At 35.0% G+C, this 24,398-nt stretch overlaps 1 protein-coding gene across 1 annotated transcript in view; it reads left to right on the forward strand.

Annotated features, from left to right (window-relative positions):
* KPNA3 (karyopherin subunit alpha 3) overlaps positions 1–24,398 on the forward strand; it is a 94,114-nt gene that overhangs the window by 44,094 nt on the left and 25,622 nt on the right. The window contains exons 2-9 of the mRNA XM_055336094.1: positions 1,594–1,638; positions 17,608–17,697; positions 17,913–17,942; positions 18,027–18,079; positions 18,210–18,305; positions 21,383–21,468; positions 23,337–23,423; positions 23,813–23,982. Coding sequence (XP_055192069.1) covers positions 1,594–1,638; positions 17,608–17,697; positions 17,913–17,942; positions 18,027–18,079; positions 18,210–18,305; positions 21,383–21,468; positions 23,337–23,423; positions 23,813–23,982 — 657 coding nt within the window. The remainder of the gene's footprint in view (positions 1–1,593; positions 1,639–17,607; positions 17,698–17,912; positions 17,943–18,026; positions 18,080–18,209; positions 18,306–21,382; positions 21,469–23,336; positions 23,424–23,812; positions 23,983–24,398) is intronic.

Below are 24,398 nucleotides of genomic sequence, written 5' to 3' on the forward strand. Positions count from 1 at the left end.
TCTGCCTTCAACTCAGACATGATTCCAGGATTCCGAGATCAAGTCTTGCATTGGGCTCCCTTTGAGGAGCCTGCTTCTCCCTCTGCCTGTGTCTCTGCCTCTTTCTCTGTGTCTCTCATGAATAAATAAATAAAATCTTTAAAAAAAAAAGGATTAAAGTCCAAATACAGAAATATAAATTAGATTCAAGGCTGTCATTCTACTGTTGAACCGTAATGGTGATAATAGTTTTATTGGAGCGTCATTTCTTCACATTAAGTGAATACTACTATTTTGTTTGGCAGTTTTATGTTTTATATATATTTAAGCTTAATTTTATATCTAGATTAATATCTCAGTATATTTAACAAACTTTTTGATTTGATTTTTATGGGATTTTTTTTCCTAAAAAGAGTTATCACTCCAATTTAAGAAGATTTGACAGAGAAACCATAACAAAAGAATTATTAAATAAAATAGTAGCATACTGAATGTGGCAATATATTAAAATGTATCATGACCATATAACCTTTATGGAACCAGTATTCCAAAAATGTAAGGATTTTACCATACTTATACATGCAGCAAGATAATCCATGGTATCAGTACATCAAGGGGAGAAGGGATATCTAATCATTTCAGTCATTCCTGATAAGACCATGCCTAATAGAGCCTCTCAGTAAACTTAGAAGGATACTTTGCCTTTTGATACAAAATATCTATCCCAAATTTATTTTCCCTTATCATGTGGTTTTGAGACCATGACAATGAATTATTTACTTTTTTAAAAATATGAATCATGGGCAGCCTGGGTGGCTCAGCGGTTTAAGTGCCCAGGGCGTGATCCTGGAGTCCCGGGATCGAGTCCCACGTCGGGCTCCTTGCATGGAGCCTGCTTCTCCCTCCCTCTCTCTCTCTGTGTCTATCATGAATAAATAAAATCTTTTAAAAAATAAAATAAAATATGAATCATTTGAGGTAGATTTCACTGGTTGCAAACATTGAAAACCAACTCTGGCGGACTTAAGCAAAACCAATTCCAAATTTATTGGAAGAATATGGGTAGTTCATAGAATAAGTAGAGACACCTGAGAACTGGGACTAGTGCAACTCCAGGATGTAGGTATTACTTATTGTCTTGTCCAAATATTTCCTTTGAAAATTAATGTGCTACCCTTTTTTTTTTTTTTTTTTTTTCCCATTCCACTTAGCTCAGGTTCAGAGCTAGGGCGAGAGAGTTCTGGTGGCATGGTGTTAGTTTCATGCCCTGTTCAAAAGTAGGAGAGAGTAAGATACTTCAATAGGCAGCTCAATCAAGGCAGCCCACGGCAGAGGGTATATATAATTCCCCAAAGAAATCTGGGTGCAGTTAGAAGAGGGGAATGGATTCTAGGGAGTCAAGTTCCATCTCCCACTCTCCACAAAATTAACCAACAGCTTAGCTTTTCAACCTCCCATGGTTCATTTGAAGTCTAAAACTGACCAATCGCTTAATCCTTAACAATGAATTACTCCTAAAAAAAAAATGTTAAATATTAAATGCCTCAGACCTTAATTTATCTACTAGCAGTATCAATATTCAGGTACTTATGTATTCTTTATTTTTCCTTTTAGACAATGCGACGACACCGGAATGAAGTGACAGTTGAACTGCGGAAGGTAAGGGTGGTTGCATGTAACAGAAAGTAAAACTAGGAGGTTTTTCTGATTTTAAAATTCTGTATAACATGAATCATGAAAATACTTTGGCAAATTAGTGGTCATCCCTAAACCATACAGCATAAAAATACATCATTAAATAGTTTATGATGGTGTATACTTCTAATAGCTTTCATTTCCTGAGGTACTTACTGTGTGCTGTGTGAAGTACTGTAGTGCCAACATTGAAATTCTCACAGCTGATGAAACTAGATACTCTTCTGGTTTTGTTTTGTTTTGTTTTGTTTTGTTTGTCTTAATATGCTCTTTCTTTGGGCTGTGTGCTAGACAGGATTCCTCCACGTTCTTCATGTAGAAGTTACACATACTTGTTAAAGATGCTTTAGAAAAATAAAGTTGAATGACCTTATGTCTTACCAATTAAATGAAACTGCCATTAAAATTAATTGTATTTTTTCTGTTTTTTTTTCCTGAGGACTTTAGAGTAGTTAACATTCATGAAATTGTGTGCTCATGCAAACACATTTTATTTGAAGCAAGTATTTTAATTGCCAGTCAAGAAAATACACATAACTATTCTCTATATTACATGTACATTTAAAAAAAGATTTTGAAATTTATTTCCAAATTTTTGTGTTCATCTTAGATTAGAGCCTTTTCTTGATCTTAATTCACTCCTGAAATTCCTATATTAAATTACCATCTTGAAACTTCTCAGTTTCAGAGAGAAGGAAGGTCTTGATTCTGAGAATAACAATCTAATAAGTATTTATTTAATACCTACTTTGGGTCATGAATTTTTAGCCAGCATCAACATTGTGCTCATTGGTATATGGTTCCTGAAATGCATTTTCCTGTACTACCTCCTCCTCCCCCACTCTAGTATAATTGAAAAATGCTTGCTATTTTCAGTGTTCTTTCAACTCCTTAACCTTTCCAAAGATACTTACAGATTAACAACAGTGATTTGGCAATCATGAATTTTTGAGTTTTTTCAGATCCTTGGTTCATTTGGACCAGAGAAGTGAACTACTAAGCTTACTAGAGTGAGGTGAGCTCCTTGCCAATCTTAATGCTCAGACCTAGCTTTTTTTTTTTTTTAAACTTTAAGTAGCATATAACATACCTAGAAAAAGGTCAACATATCCTAAGTGTACAGCTTAGTGAATTTTCACAAAGTGAACACCTCTGTACCACAAGCTCCTAGATCAAGAAAGAGAACGTGATATGTATTCCAATGCTCCTTTCCAGTTACTCCTTCCCACTAAGGGTAATCATTATCTTGATTTTTAATATTATAGATTACTTTGCATAGTTCAAATTTATATAAATAGAATGGTAAGTGTCCTTTTACATCTGGTTTTTCATTCATTATGTAAAGACTGTTCTCCTCAATAGAGACAGTAGGAGTAAAACATCTGTTAACATCACACCATCTATCCCCAGATATGGGCCTTTACTTTCCCTTAAATTTTCATGCTTGGAATACAACTCTAAAACTTTTGTATTGGTCCTGGTATTATTACTATTCAGATTCCTCTTGTTTTAATGTTTTTAGTCCTTCTAATATGCTTATAATATTCATTTGTGTTTACATTGGTTATTTGTTCCTCTTTCTATAGTGCTGTCTTCTATACTTAATTTTTAGAATTAAAATTTCTTGCTTGTCAGAGTACATCTTTTTAAATATCCCACTTTGATTACCTTGGAGTCCTCTTATCTCTTCTTCGTCTCCCTACATAATAACATTATTTCCTTTCCAGTCACAAGAATTAGTTCTTAGAAATCCTTATGGAAGAACCAAAACTGAAGTCAACTAAAGAAATCTCAAGAAATTCCTTACTTCACATTTCAGAATTGCCTGGTTATACAGAATGTGAACCGTTCTGAAGCAAAACCTAAACTTCAGACAAAGCTTAATTGATTTTGATATAGTCCTCTAGAGGTGTGGAGAGCTCTTCAAGAGAAGATTCCTTTACTGCTTTTAGTTAGTGTCTGTCTCTACTTCTAGTCTCGCTGTCTGTATAGCTCCATTGAGGAGAGAAAAATCACAGCATTGTTGTTAATGACATTGAGGTTCTTGAAAATAAAAGAAAATGAGTTTCCAGAGTTTCATAGATGAGCTTGCTATCCATTTGCATTAGATTGTAATCTTCTAAAGTGAGGGTAATAACTACACTCCCCCACCCCAGGCACTCCCAAGTCTCTCTCCCAGCCTATCCAATGCCTAGTTAAATTCTGGACCTATAGTTGGTACTTATTAAATGCTAAATATTCAAGAATTAAATTGATTATGATATCTTAAAAATTCATGTATACTCAAATTATTTATTGAACTTTTATTTAAAAAATCATTTATTAAATTTTTAAGACAAACACTATAGATCCAGAGCAGTACTACTCAAAAATACTAATCTGTGACAAGTTAAGGAGTTTGTGTCAAAATATTAAACAAGGGACTACTTCCTTTAGCAGAAAATCCTTCTGCCTAAATAAATACATTAATGAAACTAAAGAGTGTGTTAAAACGGTGTGTTGAAACACACTGTTTAGTTTCATAGTTGATTTCTGGCACAAGCTCCATATCTTGTAGTAGACCTAACAAATTATTTGAGAAGTATTAGCTAGTCCAAGGACCATACTTTGAATAACATTGATACTGTTCTGTCAGATTGAGGGTGAGATCTATGGCCTCACATTCTTTTTGTTTGAACTTTTTTGTCTTCTTTTACCTCCTTGATATCTTACTTTCCTATTTAATTTAGGTACTTATGCATCAGCACTTAGGTAGAAGTCTGTACTTCTGTTTTATATCTTGTTATAAACAGAGTTACATAGGAATTAAGTAACTTGCTTAAAATCACACAGCTGATAAGTGGCAGGGCCGAGCTCTTAATCATTATGCTATAATGTCTCTCAAGGTAAATGTTTGTTGAGTACATAATGCCTCATGAGTTGAAAATCAGTCCAGAACCTGTCATTGGCGTTTTTAACTTTGGCACATTATACTAAACTTTATATAATCTCTTGGTGATTGATCAGTCAGATATCCCATTAGGATTTTATTGCTACTAGATTTGGGGTGGGGTTGGTTAAGTTATTACATGATGAAAAACACCACCCCAATGTCCTACTTGACTAATCAGATACAGTATAATTGTTTGGCCTTTTAGTAAAATAGCTTTGTAAAATAGCCTAAATTCCCCCTATCGACGAGATAGAATTCATATGATCATATAAATTAATACAGAAACGAAATCCAGCACTCATTCCTAATAAAACCCTCAATAAATTACAGATGAAACATGCTCAGCTTGATAAAAAACATCCACAAAAAACCTACAACTAACATCATACTTAATGGTGAACAACTGAGTGCTTTCCCCATAAGCTCTGAGAACAAGGCAAGGATGTCTATTACTGCTCTTATTTAATACCGTTTTGGGAATTCTAGCCGGTGCCATAAGTCATGAATAATAAAGGCATTTAGTTTAGAAAGGAAGATATGAAATTGTCTCTATTTGCAGATGACATGATTGTCTATGTAGAAAATCCTAAATATTTTACAAAAAAGCTCCTAGAATTAATAAGTGAGTTCAGCAAGGTCACAGAATACACATAAAAGTTGCTTATATATGCATATATATGCTAATAGTGAACATGCAGAAACCAAAATTGCAAGCATAATACCATTTATAGCCACTCTGAAGAAAATAAAATACTGTGTTCTACATTAACAAAACATGTACAGGATATATACACTGAATATTATGAAATGCTGTTGGAAGAAATCAAATAAGACAAGTAAATGGAGAGACATATATACTGTGGTTATGAATTGGAAGATTCATCATACTAAATATGGCTATTCTCAGATTGATCTATTGGTTTAATGCATTTCTTATCAAAATCTCACCAAGAAATTTTGTAGACACAGACAACCTTATTTAATTATTTATTCATTCATTCATACATACATACATACATACATACAGAGAGAGCACAAACATCTGGTGGGAAGGAGGGACAGAAGAAGACAGAGAGAATCTTTTTTTTTTTAACTCATATCCAACATCTTTTTTTTTTTTAATTTTATTTATTTATTTATTTATGATAGAGAGAGAGAGAGGCGCAGAGACACAAGCAGAGGGAGAAGCAGGCTCCATGCACCGGGAGCCCGATGTGGGATTCGATCCCGGGTCTCCAAGATCGCGCCCTGGGCCAAAGGTAGGCGCCAAACCGCTGCGCCACCCAGGGATCCCGACAGAATCTTAGGTAGGCTTCATACCCAGTGTGGAGCCCAACACAGGGCTCAGTCTCATGATCCTAATTTTATGACCTTGGCTGAAACCAAGAGTCGGATACTTAACCAGGCACCCCCAGACAAGTTTATTTTAAAATGTATGTGGAAAAAAAAATGTATGTGGAAAGGCACAGGGTCTAGAAGATCCAAAACATCCTAACAGAGTTAAAATATTGCGCTACTCCATATTAAGGCTTATGGAATAGCTACAGCAATGAATACTGCATGGTATTGGCAGAAGATGGACACGTTGCTCAATAGAATAGAAGATAGAACCTGCAAATAAATCCACACATACCCATTCTTTTGGCAGGTGCAAAGCTAATTCAGTGTAGGAAGAATAGCTTATTTAGCAAATGGTACTAGAACAATTGGAAATCCATAGGCAGAAGTAAATAAATAACCTCAACCCAATTCTCACGCCTATACGAAAACATAAAATGGGTCCTGGACTTAAGTGTAAGACACAAAACTATAAACTTTTAGGAAAAAATGGAGGAAAGTTTTCAGGATCCAGAGCCAGGCAAATGCTTCTTACAGTTGACCACAAAAGCATAAACATAAAAAGAAAGTTGGGCCTTAATAAATTAAAAAATTTTATTCTGTGAAAGCCCATGTGAAGAGGATGAAAATACAAGCTAGGGACAAGAAGAAAACCACACATCCAATACAGGACTAGTATCTAGCATATATAATGAATTCTTAAAGATGAACAGTAAAGGAAAAACAAAACCTACTTAAGAATGGGCCAAAGAGGGATCCCTGGGTGGCGCAGCGGTTTGGCGCCTGCCTTTGGCCCAGGGCGCGATCCTGGAGACCCGGGATCGAGTCCCACGTCAGGCTCCCGGTGCATGGAGCCTGCTTCTCTCTCTGCCTGTGTCTCTGCCTCTCTCTCTCTCTGTGTGACTATCATAAATGGATAAAATTAAAAAAAAAAAAAAAGAATGGGCCAAAGATGAGAAGAGACATTTCATTGAAGGAGATATGCAGATGGCACTTATTATGATTATGATTATTAATGCATTATTAGCCATCAGAGAAACACGGGTTAAAACCAGCTAAGCATCTGTCAAAATGGCAAAAATAAAAAATAGTGACAACATAAAATGCTAACAAGGATGCAGAAAAATTGGATCGCTCATATGTTGCTGATGGTAATGTGGAATGCTCAACTACTCTGGAAAAACATGTAGCTGCTATACAACCTACCAATCATACTCCTTACTCATTTATCCAGAAATAAGAGAACTGGTGTTCCTACAAAACCTGTATATGAATGTTTTAACAACTTTATTTTGTAATAGCCAAAACCTGGGAACAACCCAGATATCTTTAAAGGGTAATTGGTTAAACTTCAGGTGTCTTTGCTATGAAGTACCACTCAGCAATTAAAAGGAACAAACTAGGGGATCCCTGGGTGGCGCAGTGGTTTAGCGCCTGCCTTTGGCCCAGGGCACGATCCTGGAGTCCCGGGATCGAGTCCCGCATCGGGCTCCTGGCATGGAGCCTGCTTCTCCCTCTGTCTGTGTCTGCCTGCCTCTCTCTCTCTCACACATACATACATACATACATACATACATAAATAAATAAATAAATAAATAAATAAATAAATAAATAAATCTTTAAAAAAAAAAGGAACAAACTATTGATAGAAGCATCAACTTATGTGAATTTCTAGGGAATTATGCCAGACACAAGAAAGCCCATCATGAAGAGATTATATACTGTGTGATTCCATTTATATAACATTTTTGAAAAGAAATAACATTTTGAAATATAAAATTTTAGAAATGAAGGACAGGTAAGTGGTTGCCAGGGTTAGATATAGGGACAGGGAGGTGAGAGGGAGGTTGTTTGCTTATAAAAAGGCAACAGAAGGGCATCTTCTGTTTTTTGAACTGTTCTATATTTTGACTATAATGGTGGATACATGAACCTGTACAGGTGATAAAATTTACAGAATTAAAACACATAAACATTCATACAGTGAATACAAGTAAGACATGAAATTTGAATAAGATCAGTGGATTATATACATGTCAGTGTCTTGGTTTTGATATTACACTATAGTTTAACAAAATGTTAATTGAGAGAACCTGGGCTAGGGGTTCTTGGGTGGCTCAGTCGGTTAAGTCTCCAACTCTTGATTTCAACTCCGGTCGTGATCTCAGGTGAAGAGAGATCAAGCCCCATGTTGGGCTCCATACTCAGTGTGGAGTCTGCTTGGGATTCTTTCTCTCCTTCTGCCTCTTTCCCACTCAACACACACTTTCTCTCTCTCTCAAAATAAATAAAATCTTTTTTTAAAAAAAGAGAACCTGGCTTAGGGATTTTTGCATTATTCTTACAACTGCAAATTTACAGTTGTCTCAATCAAAACTTCAATTAGTAAAACCCTGAATTAGTTTTTTCTTAAATTTTTATTTTAATTCCGGTTACTTAATATACAGTGTTATATTACTGTCAGGTATATAATATACAGATTGAACACTTCATACACCACTTGGTGCTCATCACAAGTACACTCCCTAATCTCCATCACCTATTTTTTTTTAATATTTTATTTATTTATTTACTCATGAGAGAGAAAGAGAGAGACAGACACACAGGCAGAGGAAGAAGCAGGCTCCATGCAGGGAGCCCGACGTGGGACTCAGTCCTGGCTCCCCAGGATCACACCCTGGGCCGAAGGCGGCGCTAAACCGCTGAGCCACTGGGGCTGCCCTCCATCACCCATTTAACCCAGTTCCCCAGTCCCTTCCCTCTGGTAACCATTAGTTCTCTATAATTAAGAGTCTGTTTCTTGATTTATTGCTTGCTCTTTTTCTTTTTCCTTTTGCTCACTTATTTTATTCCTTAAATTGCACATATGGGTAAAATCATACAGTATTTTTCTCTCTCTGACTTATTTTGCTCAGCATAATACTTTCTAGCTCCATCCATGTCACTGTGAATGGGAAGATTTCCTTCTTTTTATGGCTGAATAATGTTCCATTATGTATATAAACCACATCTTTTTTTTTAAGATTTTATTCATTTATTCATTGGAGACACACACAGAGACAGAGACACAGAGACACAGGCAAAGGGAGAAGCAGGCTCCATGCAGGGAGCCTGACGTGGGACTCAGTCCTGAGTCTCCAGGATCACGCCCTGGCTGAAGGTGGTGCTAAACCGCTGAGCCACCCGGGCTGCCCAAACCACATCTTCTTTATCCTTCATCAGTCAGTAGACACTTGGGCTGCTTCCATATCTATTATAAATAATGCTGCAATAAACACAGGGGTGTACATATCCTTTTGAATTAGTGTTTTTGTATTCTTTGAGTAAATACCCAGTAGTGTGATTACTGGATCATAAGGTAGATCTATTTTAAACTTTCTGAGGAACCTTCAAGAGTGGCTGCACCAGTTTGCATTCATACCAGCGGTGTAAGAGAGTTCCTTTTTCTCCACATTTTGCCAACACTCATTTTTTCGTGTGTTTTTTATTTTAACCATTCTGACAGGTGTGAGGTGGCATCTCAGTGTAATTTTGATTTGCATTCCCCTGATGATCAGTGATGATGAGCATCTTTATAGGTGTCTGTTGGCCATCTGTATGTCTTCTTTTGGAGAACTGTCTATTCATGTCTTTTGCCCATTTTTAATTGGGTTATTTGGGGTATTGAGTTTTATAAGTTATTTGTATATTTTGGATACTAACCCTTTATCAGAAATGTCATTTGCCAATATCTTACCCAATTCCATAGATTACCCATAATTGTTTTCTTCACTGTGCAGAAGCTTTTTATTTTGATCAAGTCCCAATAGTTTATTTTTGCTTTTGTTTCCATAGCCAGTGTCAGAGACCTTACTGCCTGTGTTCTCTTCTAGGATTTTTATGGTTTCAGGTCTCACATTTAGGTATTTAAATCATTTTGAATTTATTTTTGTGTGTAGTATAAGAACGTGACCCAGTTTCCTGTGCGTGATGCTGTCCGGTTTTCCCAGAATCATTTGTTAAAGAAACTGTCCTTTTCCCTTTTCCCACTGGATATTCTTTCCTGCTTTGTCAAAAATTAATTCACCATATAGTTGTGGGTTTATTTCTGGGTTTTCCGTTCTGTTCCATTGATCTATGTGTCTGTTTTTGTGCCAGTACCACACTGTTTTAATCACTGCAGCTTTGTAATATAAACTGAAGTCCAGAATTATGATGCCTCCAGCTTTACTTCTCTTTTTCAAGATTGCTTTGGCTACTGGGGACCTTTTGTGGTTCCATACAAATTTTAGGATTGTTTGTTCTAGTTGTATGAAAAATGCTATTGGTATTTTAATAGAAATTGCATTAAATGTGTAGTTTTGGGTAATATAGACATTTTCACAACATTGTTCTTCTAATCCATGAGCATGGAATATCTTTCCATTTCTTTGTCTTGTCTTCAGTTTCTTTCATCAGTGTTTTATAGTTTCCAAAGTAGTCCTTTCACCTCTTTGGTTAGGTTTATTCGTAGGTATCTTATTTTGAGCATAGTTGTAAATAATACTGTTTACTTAATTTCTCTTTCTGCTGGGGATCCCTGGGTGGCGCAGCGGTTTGGCGCCTGCCTTTGGCCCAGGGCGCGATTCTGGAGACCCCGGATCGAATCCCACGTCGGGCTCCCGGTGCATGGAGCCTGCTTCTCCCTCTGCCTGTGTCTCTGCCTCTTTCTCTCTCTCTGTGTGACTATCATAAAAAATAAATAAAAAAAAATTAATTAAATTTCTCTTTCTGCTGCTTCATTATTGGTACATAGAAATGTAACAGATTTCTGTATATTGATTTTGTATTCGGCAACTTTACTGAATTTATCAGTTCTAGCAGTTTTTTGGTAGAGTCGGGTTTTCCATATAGAGTATCATGTCATCTGTAAACAGTGAAAGTTTTACTTTCTTACCAATTTGGATGCCTTTTTTTTTTCTTTTTTAAAGAGAGGAAGTGAGAGGAAGGGCAGAGGGAGAGAGAGACAGAGAACCATAAACAGGCTCCACGTCCAGCTTGGAGCCCAGAGTGGGGCTTAATCTCACCACCCTAAGATCATGACCTGAGCCAAAATCAAGAGTCAGATGCTTAACTGACAGCCACTCAGACACCCCACTTTTATTTCTTTTGTTGTCTGATTGCTGAGACTGGGACTTCCAGTACTATGTTGAATAAAAGTGATAAGAGTAGACATCCCTGTCTTGTTCCTTACCTTAGGGGAAAAGCTCTCAGTTTTTTCCTATTAAGGGTGATGGTAGCTGTGGGCTTTTCATATATGGACTTATGTTGAGATATGTTCCTTCTAAACCTAGTTTGTTCAGGGTTTCTATCACAGATGGATGTTGTACTTTGTCAGATGCTTTTTCTGTGTCTTTTGAAATGATCATATGTAAAACTTTGAATTAGTAAAAGAGAATCCTAAAGAGAGCAGCCATTTGATAAGATTAGTTAAGTGATCCTTTAGGAAAAATAATTTCTGTTATGTTGTCAGATTTTTACATGATTGATGAATCAGTAGTATTTTGGTCTTTTAAAATTTTTAATAAAGTATAAAAAATAAAATTTTTAATCAGAGTATAATACACTGAGAGTGGCCAAAATGTAAATACAACATATAAAACTTGTGGGTGAATATCCATGTATCTACACAGCAGTAGTATCTTTCATAAATGTTAATATTGAAGGAAAGGTCTTATCTTTTGAGTATTTTTTCTACTTTTTAAATTTTTTAAATTATTTATTAGAGAGCATGAGCATAAGGGATGGGCAGAAGGAGAAGCAGACTCCCCACTGAGCACGGGGGTCTGGGGGCTCAATCCCAGGAGATCATGACTTGATCCCTGAGATCATGACTTAAGCTGAAGGCAGATGCTTAACTGACTGAGCCACCCGGGTGCCCCTTTTCTCTACTTCTTTAGAAGTATTTAGATGCAGCTAGAGTTGGATTACTTAAAAAAAAAAAAAGTTATAGAATATATTTAAGAAACAGCTCTGTAGCCACAACCAGGGTTCAAATCTTAACTGATACTTCCTAGATATATAATTTAATTTCACCAGGTTCTCAGTATCCCTATACTCATCTGTGAAATAAGAGATTTTAATTTTACAAGAACTAAAACTAGATAAGAATTTAACACAATGAGTATGTTGCTGGATAAGAACAAATATGTCACATTCAGAATGGGGCTGATAAATATCTATTTTTTTTCATACCATGCTTAAGAAGTGATTGCTGACTTATTCCACAGATTTAGGTATAAAATATTCAGCCACTTTTTCAAGATGAAGAGAGAAATTTGGGAATGAAAAACTTTACATAGAGATCAATATACAGAATTTGTTGACTCAAAATTAACCTTCTTAACTAACAGTGTTAATTCTGTGTGGTTCAACCCTACTAGTCAGAAAACAGAAAGTTGAAAAAGATTAATAAGTACCTAGTTGCTAAATAGATTAATAATAGATTTTTAAAGGAACTTTAGAAATGAATCTAATGTGTGTGTGTGTGTGTGTGTGTGTGTGTGTGTGTGTGTGTGTTTGGAGATAAAGTAGGTGTTGAAACTAGGTTAGTTTCCATATCTTCTGAGCTCTCCTCCCACTTGACAAAAGAAAGAAATAGCTTTTATAGATCCTGAATTTATTGAAGTACATGGTCCAGGAGGGTAAAAATCTCTAGGTTGTTAAATAAAGGGACAGTTTAAGTTACGGGTTTTGATGAAGCTTCATTTAATAATTAATTAGATTACCAGAAACCTGCCCAGGGATTATCTTTCCTTGGCTTGTACATAGTTTTTGTCTTGTTAAGAGTAAAGTATGATTTTCATGCCCTATATTTTTTACTTATTTTAGGATGCTTTCGACTCAGATGTGCGAGTTATTAATTTTTGATAAAAGAAACAATTTACTAACTACAATAACTTTAAACTTGTGTATGCTTCATAACATATGTCCAAATATATATGAAGCAAAAATTGAGAAAACTACAAGGTAGAATTTGTCAAAGACATAATCATTGTGGGAGACTTTCTTCTCAGTAGTAAATATACCAATTAATAATGGAAAGAAAAGTTAATTTGCAAGTGTTATATAAAAAACACATATAAAACCCTATGAAAAATGGTTTTATGATAGTATAAAAGCTATAATTTCCAGACTGTTCATTGAAGTACCATGGGGCTCTGTGGTGAACCCAAAGGGACTTTTGGGATATTCTATAATTTTTATTTTATTATTTATGATAGTCACACAGAGAGAGAGAGAGAGAGGCAGAGACACAGGCAGAGGGAGAAGCAGGCTCCATGCACCGGGAGCCCGATGTGGGATTCGATCCCGGGTGTCCAGGATCACGCCCTGGGCCAAAGGCAGGCGCTAAACCGCTGCGCCACCCAGGGATCCCACTTTTGGGATATTCTAAATTTTAAGAGAAACGTAGTGACATTTAACATCTTTCAGATACCACAGAACTATTAGGTACTGAAGTAGTTCACAATTAAACATTAGATCGCACTCCATTCCTTTTAATTACATATTTTAAGAGTGAAGTAAGATTTTTTTATTACAATTTATATGCCCCCATAACTCCCCCCCCCCCCCCAGCCCCACAACCCTCTGCCAATGACTATTAAGTTTTTTGGACCTGACTACTTGAAAAGGAGGTACAACAGGTATTTTCTTTGGCCTACACTGTGGACTGAGAAAGTTCAGGAAGTTCTGGTATGAAGCAAGTATCAGTTAATTTCAGGCTGTTGTACAGACTTATGTTCTCTGATCACAATACAATTAGATTACAAATCCAGGAATAAGATAGGAAAATCTCATAATTGTGAAAAAATAAATAAAGCACTTCTGAAAATACTTCGAGCATCACAGAAATCCTAATGGCTATAGGATTACCTAGAAATGCACAATAGGAAAAATATTACATGTCAGAACCTGTGGAATACAGTTAAAAAGTACTTCACAAGAGACATATATAGCAAGTAGAGATACAGAACAAATAATAATAGCAATTTAAAAGGCATATTAATATACCTGTAGCATAAGTTTTAAAATATTAGTACTTCACTTAGTTTTTGCTGCATAATAAACCACTCCAAAACCAAGTAGCTTAAAACAATAGCCATTTTATTCATTTTTTTTATTTTTTTTTAAATTTTATTTATGATAGTCACAGAGAGAGAGAGAGAGAGAGCGAGAGAGAGAGAGAGAGGGGCAGAGAGGCAGAGACACAGGCAGAGGGAGAAACAGGCTCCATGCACCGGGAGCCCGACGTGGGATTCGATCCCGGGTCTCCAGGATCGCGCCCTGGGCCAAAGGCAGACGCCAAACCGCTGCGCCACCCAGGGATCCCCCCATTTTATTCATTTAATAATTCTGTGGATTGGCAGGCAGAGTGGTTCCTCTGGTCTGGGCCAGTTCAGCTGATCTCTGCTGGGCTCCCTCATTCACCTCCGGTCAGATAGTAGGTTAGCTGGTGACTAGATGATCTGTGGATGGTCTCACAGAAGTTTCTGACTATTGGATGGACCTTGGCGTCTTCTACACAGCCTCATCCTCCAGCAGGCTAGCACAGTGTTTTTTCACATGGTGATTTTAGAATTGTAAGAGCAGCAAGAGGAATGTGTAAGCACTCTTCAAATCCATTTGATGAATGTCCCATTGCTAAAGCAAGTCACATAACCACACCTAGAATTAGTGCAAGACCAGATATCCAGAGGCATGGATATGGGAAGGGGGATTCTAGCCATTTTTGCAAACAATCTACCACAGTTTGGATATAAGTAATTTTATGCCAATAGATTTGAGAACTTAGCTGAAATGAACAATTTCCTAGTGGGAAAAAATAATTTACCCAGCTAAGTCAAGAAGAAATGAAAAACCTAAGTAAATCTAAAAATAAATTATATCAGTAGTGATAAATTTAACCTCTTCCAGCCCCCTGAAAAAGTAATCTTGCAGATAGTTCTCCAGCAAACATTCAAAGAACAGATAATTTCGGCCTTATTAAATGATTTTAGAGAAGGTAAAGAGGAAATACTACCTAGCCCATTTTATGAGGCTAGCAAAACAATAGCATCGAGAGTGAGGCCAAGACAGAATGAGAAAAGATGTTTATAAGCCACTTTCACTTATGAACATAGATTTTTAAAATAATAAATAAAATATTAGTAAATTAAGTCCAGTAATGAATATCTTTAAAATTTTTCAAGAAAGGTTTATCTTGTAAACATGCAAGTTTTACATTGCTAAGATTCTAAGTTTAACATTAAAAAATCAATTAATTTACCACACTTACAGATGAAAGGAGAAAATTTATGTCCATATCAATAGATGCAAAAAGAGGCACAGTTTAATAAAATTGAGCATCTATTTGTGGCTAAAAAGGAAAAGAAAAAGATCTTAGCAGATTAGCAATAAAAATGAGCCTCTTTACTCCCCCCCCCCCGCCAAAAAAAAGAGACTGCAAACGTGTATTATGATAAAATGTTATCCTTGAATTGGGCATCATATATATAGGAGGTTTTAATTGTATTTATGCTTTGTATTGTTTTTATGCCTGAAATACCTGAGGGAATTGGAGGAATGGAGGGAGTCTGATTTCTGAAAGGTCTTTGGAAGCTTGATTATTCAGACTCAAAAAAGTTAAAACAATAAAAATAGAATGGCATAAACTATAGTGAAACATTTAAATTCCAAGAGATGTTAAAATATAATAAATTTTAAGATTAACCATTTTACAAATCACAAAGTACAATGCGTAGATATTTTTATTTAAAGTTTTGAAACAATTTCAAACTTGGAGTTTGAAATTCAAATTTACATTAGTACAAAAACCACTATACACTCTTTACTCAGCAGCCAGCTTCCTTGTTGTTAGCTTTTTTCTATATTTGTCTTATTCTTTCTCTCATTTACACACACACACACACACACTTTTTCGTGAAACAGCTAAGTTACAGGCATATACCCCCATTACCCTTAATATGTCAGTGCATATTTCATAAAAACCTACTTTCCTATGTAACCATAGTGCATTTGTCAAATTAATACAGATAAATATCTACCATCTAATTCATAGACCTAACTCATATTTTGCTAGTTGTTCCTAATAATGTCCTTTGTAAATCCAAGGTCCAGTCTAGACATTGCACTTGTCCTGTTTCTTTAATCTCATTCAATCCAACAGTTCATGACTACATTTTTGAAGACTAGTTTTTGTAGAATGGCAGATTTAGGTTTGTCTGACTTTCCTCAGGTGGTGGCTGTTATTCTGGTCAGGAATACTACAGAAGTGGTACTGTTTTCTCGGTGCATGAGACCAAAGGCACATAATGTGGATTTGTTCTTTATTTATGATGATAACCTTTGTCAGATGCTCTCTGCCAAGTTTTTCCACTATAAATTAGTAAGTATTTTGTGGAGAGCCACTTGATACTATAAAACATCAGTGCAAGGAGTTTAATATTTGTGAGATGCATTAATTTTAAAATGTAGAATTGATTGCATAGTTGCTAAAGAAGTATACTATAAGTGGGAGTTGGTAGGTAATCTAATGATTAGCATACATATTAAGCCTCAGTTTTTTTAAACCTGTTTGCTTATACATAGGACAAAAAATAGGTTTATGCAGATAATCCAGTAAACTTAAGATATACACATATTTCCAGTTTTAACTTTCTACTTCATCTGAATTTTAACATCAATATTAATCTTTAGGAATTTCTATTATAATAAAAAATTTCTGTAAATATTGTATTGAAAACTAAATAGTATACCCTTTGAAATTTTAAGTTGAAAATGATTTTAGAAATCATTCAGTCTTTAAAAAAAAAAAAAGAAAAAGATTTTATTTATTTGAGACAGAGTGGGAGAGAGCGCAGCAGGGGGAAAGCAGAGGAAGCAGCGGAGGGGGAAGGAGAGGGAGAAGCAGATTCCGCTGATCAGGGAACCCAGTGGGGGACTCTGTCACAGGACCCTGGGATTGTGACCTGAGCCAAAGGCAGCCACTTAACTGAGCCACCCAGGTGCCCCAGAAAGCATTCAATCTTTTCTCTAATTTATTTTGACTTAATTCCATAGATAAACTATAAACTTAAAAGAAGATTGATTTACCCAAGTGATATATTACATGAAATGGCACATGTTGCTGCCATTACAAACAATTGAAATCCCATAAGATGTAGAAATATATTTGCTAGTAGAGAATTTTTATTTGTAAGAGCTAAATAACAAGCATTTATATCTGAGATGTTGGCAACTAAATGGCATTTATGCTAATGAATTCCTATTCCCCACATTCCCAACAAGCATACAAACCTTAACATTTGAGCATTGAACTCTTTCCCATCTAGCTGATTTGTTTGAGTAAGTAGGTGAAAGTTAGCATACTGTTTGAAATGTATTTGCTAGGCTTGTATACTAATAATGCATCCCCAAATTTGAGTCTTTATTAAAGATTAGGAGGCATGATAGTGGTCAGAACTATTGGTATTTAATATGTGTATTTTGTGTGTGTGTGTGTGTGTGTGTGTGTGTGAGAGAGAGAGAGAGAGAGAGAGAGAGAGAAAGCTGTACTGTTACCAGTTAATTTTGTTACTGAATCCAGGATGTAGCCTGTTACTGGTTTGTAGTATGCACATTTAATTCATGTTCTCCTTATCCAGAACAAAAGAGATGAACACTTACTGAAAAAAAGAAATGTCCCCCAAGAAGAAAGTTTAGAAGATTCAGATGTTGATGCTGATTTTAAAGCAGTAAGTTATCTTGATGTTATAAAATGTTTTTATAATAATTTTTATAATCAGAGAATTTGATTTTTAATATAAGATCAATTTTATAATGATTAGTGTATATTAACTTCAGTAAATTTAGTAACTTTATTTTTTTTAATTTAGTAACTTTAGTAAAATAGACTTAATAAATGTAATTTTGTTTAAAAACTTCCCTGAACTTTTTTTTTCCTTTTAAGCAAAATGTAACACTAGAAGCTATATTGCAGGTATGTTATTAATTTAATTCTCATTTTGAAGTATTTTGAAATTGATACCTTTTAAATTTCTGAAGTTTAAATTTGGTGTTACAGAATGCCACAAGTGATAACCCAGTGGTCCAGTTAAGTGCCGTTCAGGCTGCAAGGTAAATACTAATTTGTCCAGAGAGAGAATTATTATAGATGTTTGAGCTGGTAGTCTAGAAGTAATACATTGTTATTTTTGTTCATAGTTTGAAAATTATAGCAATTAATTTCTTATATTGCTTTTTCTAGAAAGCTATTATCCAGTGACAGAAACCCACCAATTGATGACCTAATAAAATCTGGGATTTTACCAATTCTAGTCAAATGTCTAGAAAGGGATGATAAGTAAGTATGGATTTGAGTCCCTGTTCACTTTTTTTCAGTTAACTGAAAATTTAGGATTATAATTTAACCAATGGGTTCAGTTATGTTTCGCATTTATTATGTTTTTCATTTGTCATATATTTTTATGTAATTTTCTAATTCTATGATCCTAATCAGAAGACCTATAGTATTTCTTTTTTTAGTTTTTGAAGTATGTGTATATTTTCTAGGAAAATTGTAGCTTCTGTTTATTGCCTATTCTAACTTACCTCAAATATTTATAGTCTTTATTTAATTTGTTTTTGTTTTTGTTTTGAGAAATATTTTAAAACAACCCAAATAGGTTTGAGTCACTCTTTGCTTATGAGTCTATATATAGATTAACCTCATGACTGAGTCAACATGAATGGTTTCCAGAACTGAGTGACTTTTACCCTGGGAATAGTCCAGCTGGTCCACTGATCTTCTACGAAGTCTTTAATAGAACTCCAGCCATAACTAATTGTCTAATAACTTGCTTTTTATTTGTGGTAAATTAAAAATCAAGTTACTTTTCCAGAATAGAAAAGGAAAAACACTGCTTTGTATCTTTTGAGGTGTGGCCCCATTTCGGTTAATGTTTAGAGATATCTTGGTGTGCTGTATCTTAAACCTCATCAGTTTGAATATTAACTGGGAAGAACATAAATTTGAACTCCAAAATATTTTTAAACAAATGCTGGTTTTTGCATTTGAGAGCATTTAGACTAAAATTTGGTATATTTTGCTAAATGTTCTCTAGTCAATTTTCAATGGTCTAGTTACATAGTGGAATATAAACGTTGCCACTAAATACTTCCTCCTACTTTCATTGTGTGCTACAACCATCCCTCCAAGAGTGCTTAATACTTATTTTATACAATCATGTATATTTTCTGTATAAGTATTTAAGTAAAAATAAGTTTTATTTCAGCTCTTTATTTTTTTTAAGATTTTATTTATTTGAGAGTGAGAGAATATGAGAGAGAGAGAGAGAGAGCGCGTGCACACAAGCAGGGGGAGGGGCAGAGGGAGAGGGAGAGGCGGACTTGCCACTAAGCAGGGAGCCTGAGATGGGGCTCTATCCTGGGACTCCCTGATCGTGAGCTGAGCCGAAGGCAGACGCTTAACTGATTAAGCCACCCAGGCACTCTTATTTCAGCTTTTTAAAAAATGGTCTACTCCTCTACTTCTAAAGACCCCCTTTTTCCCTTGATCTCCTTCTCTCTCTCTCTCTCTCTCTCTCTCTCTCTTTTTTTTTTTCTTACTTTACATTCCAGCCTTTGGCATAGGCTTATTTGTATGTATCTGTGAAATATGGCATATATACAAAAAATATGCTAAAATACATATAGGCCTGTGTAACTACTGCCCAAAGCAAAAACAAAATTATCAGTGGTTTGGATCTGACTTTATGGATTTGTCATGGGAAATTGCATTATCATGTAAAAGCCCATAGACTTTGGAGCCACATAGATGTTGGTTTAAATCTACAGTTTGCTATTGACCAAAACCCAAGTGGTTTTTGAGCCTCAGATATCTCTTCAGTAAAAATTAGGTGATTGTGAGGAATGGAAATAATACACCCAAAACACTACATATCAAACTTAATTACTTAAAAAAAAAACACTTTAAGTATTTAAGTAATTTAAATACTTTTCAAATGTCGTCTTAGAATACTCCCTGCTATATCATTTTATTTTATATATCTCACTGTTTTCTCATTTAAGACCCTCATTTCCAGTATTTTGCCAAGCTACTTAGACTAGCTTAATAAAGTAACCTAATAACCCTTTCTGATTGTAACTCAGAACAACATAAACTCATCATCTTTGATCTTATTATCCCTTTGCTTCTTTTCGGCCTCTAATATCCTCTTTAGACCCTACCTTTTGCTAAAATTCATCGTGTACTTATTTGCTAGTCCATTTTTTTATCTGGCCCACCTTTCTGACCTCACTGCATGTTCTATCTCTGACATTTATTCTCCTTAAAATCTTTTTCCTTCTTGGATTCCTCTAACCATGTTACTAACAACCTCACTGTCTTTCTTTGATATTTATAGAGCTTTTTTTCTAAGTCCCTATCCTTTCACTCTCCTTAGTTTTTGCTCACTACTACCCTCTCCCACCTTGATTTTCTATTTAAAGGAATTTATATTCTTTCAGCCATCTATCCTAACTTGATGTACATAATTTCCTTTGAACAGGTCTTTCCATCAGGCTTTAACCTTTTTTATCCATTTTTTATGTCATGGACTCCAACATTATTTTCTTTACTCTCCTTTTCAGTAGCCCTCTGTACTTAGTATGTCTATAGAATAAATTCCAAGTTCTGAAGCTTAGGATTTGAATTCTACTCCCCCTCACCCCCACACACACACATACACTTAGATAACCTACCCTCCCAATTTCATCCCTCGTTAGATTTCTGCATACTTTCTTAGCTTCTGCTCTCCTGATCTATTCCTTGTCATCTGTACACATCATGGTCATTCAACTCGTGATATTTTTTTTTTTTTGTATTCCAGTTAGTGCATTTCTTTCTTTATCTGTCTTTAATAGGCTAGTTCAGTTTTCACTTTCTTTGTGAGGTCTTCTATCACAATTCCAAATTGTGATAGTAAAATCTGAAACCTTGTAGTAGCTCCAATATATATAAAGCAGATGACGTAGTGGATCAGCTGGGGTCCCAGCTTTAAGACCAGTCTAGAAGCCATGATAGTATTCAAGTGAAATGGTGAGGGCCTCAGCTAGTTCAGTGATTTTGAGAGTGATGCTATAAATATAAGAAATGTTTAGGGGGGAAATTGACATGACTTTTTGATTAGATGTTTATTGGAGAGGAAGGAGTCCAGGAAAATAATGACTGGCTAAATGTTGCAACTATCAGTGGATATAAATAAGTAGATTTATATTGACTGACTTTGGAAGCCATTAGGATAGTCAGGTGGAGATATCCAACAGGCAATTGGATATAACAAGATGAAATTCAAGGACAGGGTAAAGGATAACTGTAGAGGTCTGTGGTCATAAATATAACTGGTAGTTATGTGTCTCAAGATTTTTTGTGTTTTACAGTCCTTCATTACAGTTTGAAGCTGCTTGGGCGTTAACTAATATAGCATCAGGAACTTCTGCACAGACTCAAGCTGTTGTACAGTCTAGTAAGTAAATTAACATCTTTACTTGCTGGGAGTTTTTTAAAAATAAAGGCAAAGAAGTGGAATTTTATTGTAAAGACTGAATTTTATCTTACAACATTTTTAAACTAGTGAATTTTATGAGTTACTTTTGATGGTTGATATCTTTCCCATGGCTATCATATTTTGCCCACCTCAGGGTGGGTAACTGTGATTAGTCTGTTGATCCAAACTGACAAAAGAAGCTCTTTGAAAAAACTAAATGTCACCAAGTACTATCAATGTATGGGACACTTAACGGACTTTAGGTGGCACTGAAGATGATTTTAGGTAGTATATGATATTGCAATAAATTACATTGAGTCAGTTAGTGAAAATACTGCTCTCTTTCAGATATTTCAGAAATATCAAAGGAGAAAGTTCCCAGTTAGATATTAGCTGTACCAAAAAGGTAGCAGATTTTAGACTAGGCTTTTAATAGAAACTAGTAGGTACAATTTAATAAGAATGTTTTATTTGCATTTTTAATTTTTTGGTTATTTTCCATTTGTAATACTGGTAAGTGATGCTGATCTTCTATTTATAGAAGTGATAAAATTAAATTACAAATGTGAGGTCAGTTGAAACCATCATACATTGCTAGTGGGAGTGCAAAATGGCGGGCCTCTTTGGAAAACAGTTTATCAAAAGGTTAACCATTGAGTTACCATTTGACCCTGCAGTGCCACTACTGGGTGGAACCAACAGATATGAAAACGTGGCCACACAAAGACTTATGCATAGATGTTGCACATTTATTTACTCATAGTAGCCCAAACATGAAAACAATCCCAGTATCCATTAACTGATATATTAGTAGATGAACACAATGTGTTCTATAGTGGAATACTATTCAGCAATAAAGAATGAAACACCGATATGTGCTATACACAGATGAACCTCAAAAACAGTATGCTGATTGAAAGAACCCAAACGCACACAAAAAACCCACATATTATACAGTTGTGTCTATATAAAATATCCAGAATATGGAAATCTGTAGAGAGAGCAAATTAAATGGTTGTCTAAAGCTAGAGGAGTGAGCAAGTAGGACTACTATGGGTATGGCATTGTTTTGAGAGTGATAGAAATGTAAAATTAAACTGTAGTGATAACTATGCAACTCTGTATAAATGCTAAAAACCATTGAATTGTTTACTTAAACAGATATATTGTGTGTAAATTATATCTCAAAACCATTTAAAGTGTGAGTTGGTTTTAATTTAAGTGTTAAGTAAATAATACAGGTAGTTCAGAGATACAACAGAAAATCCTGGAAGTAGTACACAATTGACTGAAATTTAAGAAAAAATGATCTAGCTTATGTTTAGTTTCCTACCTAGAATGAGTATAATACCAGTATTTTAGAACTTATATTAACATGTAAATTATGTAAGAGTAAGGATTATAATGATAAATTATTTTAACATATAAGGTAAGCCAGATGTGGGAATGATCTTTAGTTAAAATCCCATATCAATAATTGAGATTACATTGGCTAAAGTCTTCTATTCTAAATTTATGTGTTTGGGGGTGAGGGGGATGGAAGTTTTTTTTTTTTTTTTTCATTATAGGAAAAATTTTCTACTTTTTTTTTTTCTTTTTTCTTTTTTGTTAATGATATAATAGCAACTTTTAAATCTTGCCAGTAGGCGTGTTACTCAAATATTACTAGGGGAAAATACTAAAATTAACTTTTTTAGGGTAAGGGTATTTGCCACATTTATTCATTCAGTGAATTGTAAGTGGGTAACCGTAGTGTGCCAGGCTGTGTACATTTTATCAACTTATTTAGCCTGAAATCTGTAAGCTCTTCAACATTTTGCAGTATCAATATTTGTTTTTATTAATAGATGCCGTACCTCTTTTTTTGAGACTTCTCCATTCACCACATCAGAATGTTTGTGAACAAGCAGTATGGGCTTTGGGAAACATTATAGGTAAGTTGGATTTAGGTTTAAAAAGACTCCAATTAAGAATCTTAATTAACTTTTTTCCTACATTGGCATAGCCATTACATCCTATGTTTCCTCTAATAAAATTAGAGGGTCCACACCTCTAATCAACATGGGTTGGCTATCTTCTTGCCTCATAAATACTACCTTAAGATGGTACCTCTTGAAACAGATATGCAATTTGCTGTCGGGATTTAGTAGGTTAAATTTGTGTTCTCCAAATCAAAATCTGGAGAAACAGCAATACTTGATGCCCTTGACTAATGGTGAGGAAACATAGAACATCAGTGTCCCAACATGAGCCATTGCATACATTTCAGACTTTCTCATCCTGAATGTAATTTTTTTTTTAAATACAATTTTCATTTCTGTAGGTGATGGTCCTCAATGTAGAGATTATGTCATATCACTGGGAGTTGTCAAACCTCTTCTGTCCTTCATCAATCCCTCCATTCCCATCACCTTCCTTCGGAACGTCACATGGGTCATTGTCAATCTCTGCAGGAATAAGGACCCCCCACCGCCTATGGAGACAGTTCAGGAGGTAAATGAAGAATTGCAAAGCCCAGATGGTATATTTTCCCTATGTTTATGCTTTAGATTTTCATGCACAGGGAATGAAATAATGCATATACTGATTGCAGGTATGAGATTTTTTTTTAAGTAACATATATTTAATTTTTTATTCCTGTGAAATGAAAGTTGAGTATCTTACGGCACCTGACAAAATGTTAGTCCACCCTAATTCTTATTTTTTAATGCCTACTTTCATAAATTAAAAAAAAAACTTTCAAAAAGAAAAATACAATGGGAGAAAACCAAATCTCAGAGGTTTTGCATTGTTGGTTTACTACTAAAACAATAAGAGATTGCTACAGATAAAACTAGTATACTTATATGAATATATATGTTCTTGAATGAATTTGCTTTAAGTCCAATTGAAATTTCCGTAAATTTCTG

Source organism: Nyctereutes procyonoides, unplaced genomic scaffold (genome assembly GCF_905146905.1).
Source record: "Nyctereutes procyonoides isolate TBG_1078 unplaced genomic scaffold, NYPRO_anot_genome, whole genome shotgun sequence".
Classification (NCBI taxonomy): domain Eukaryota; kingdom Metazoa; phylum Chordata; class Mammalia; order Carnivora; family Canidae; genus Nyctereutes; species Nyctereutes procyonoides.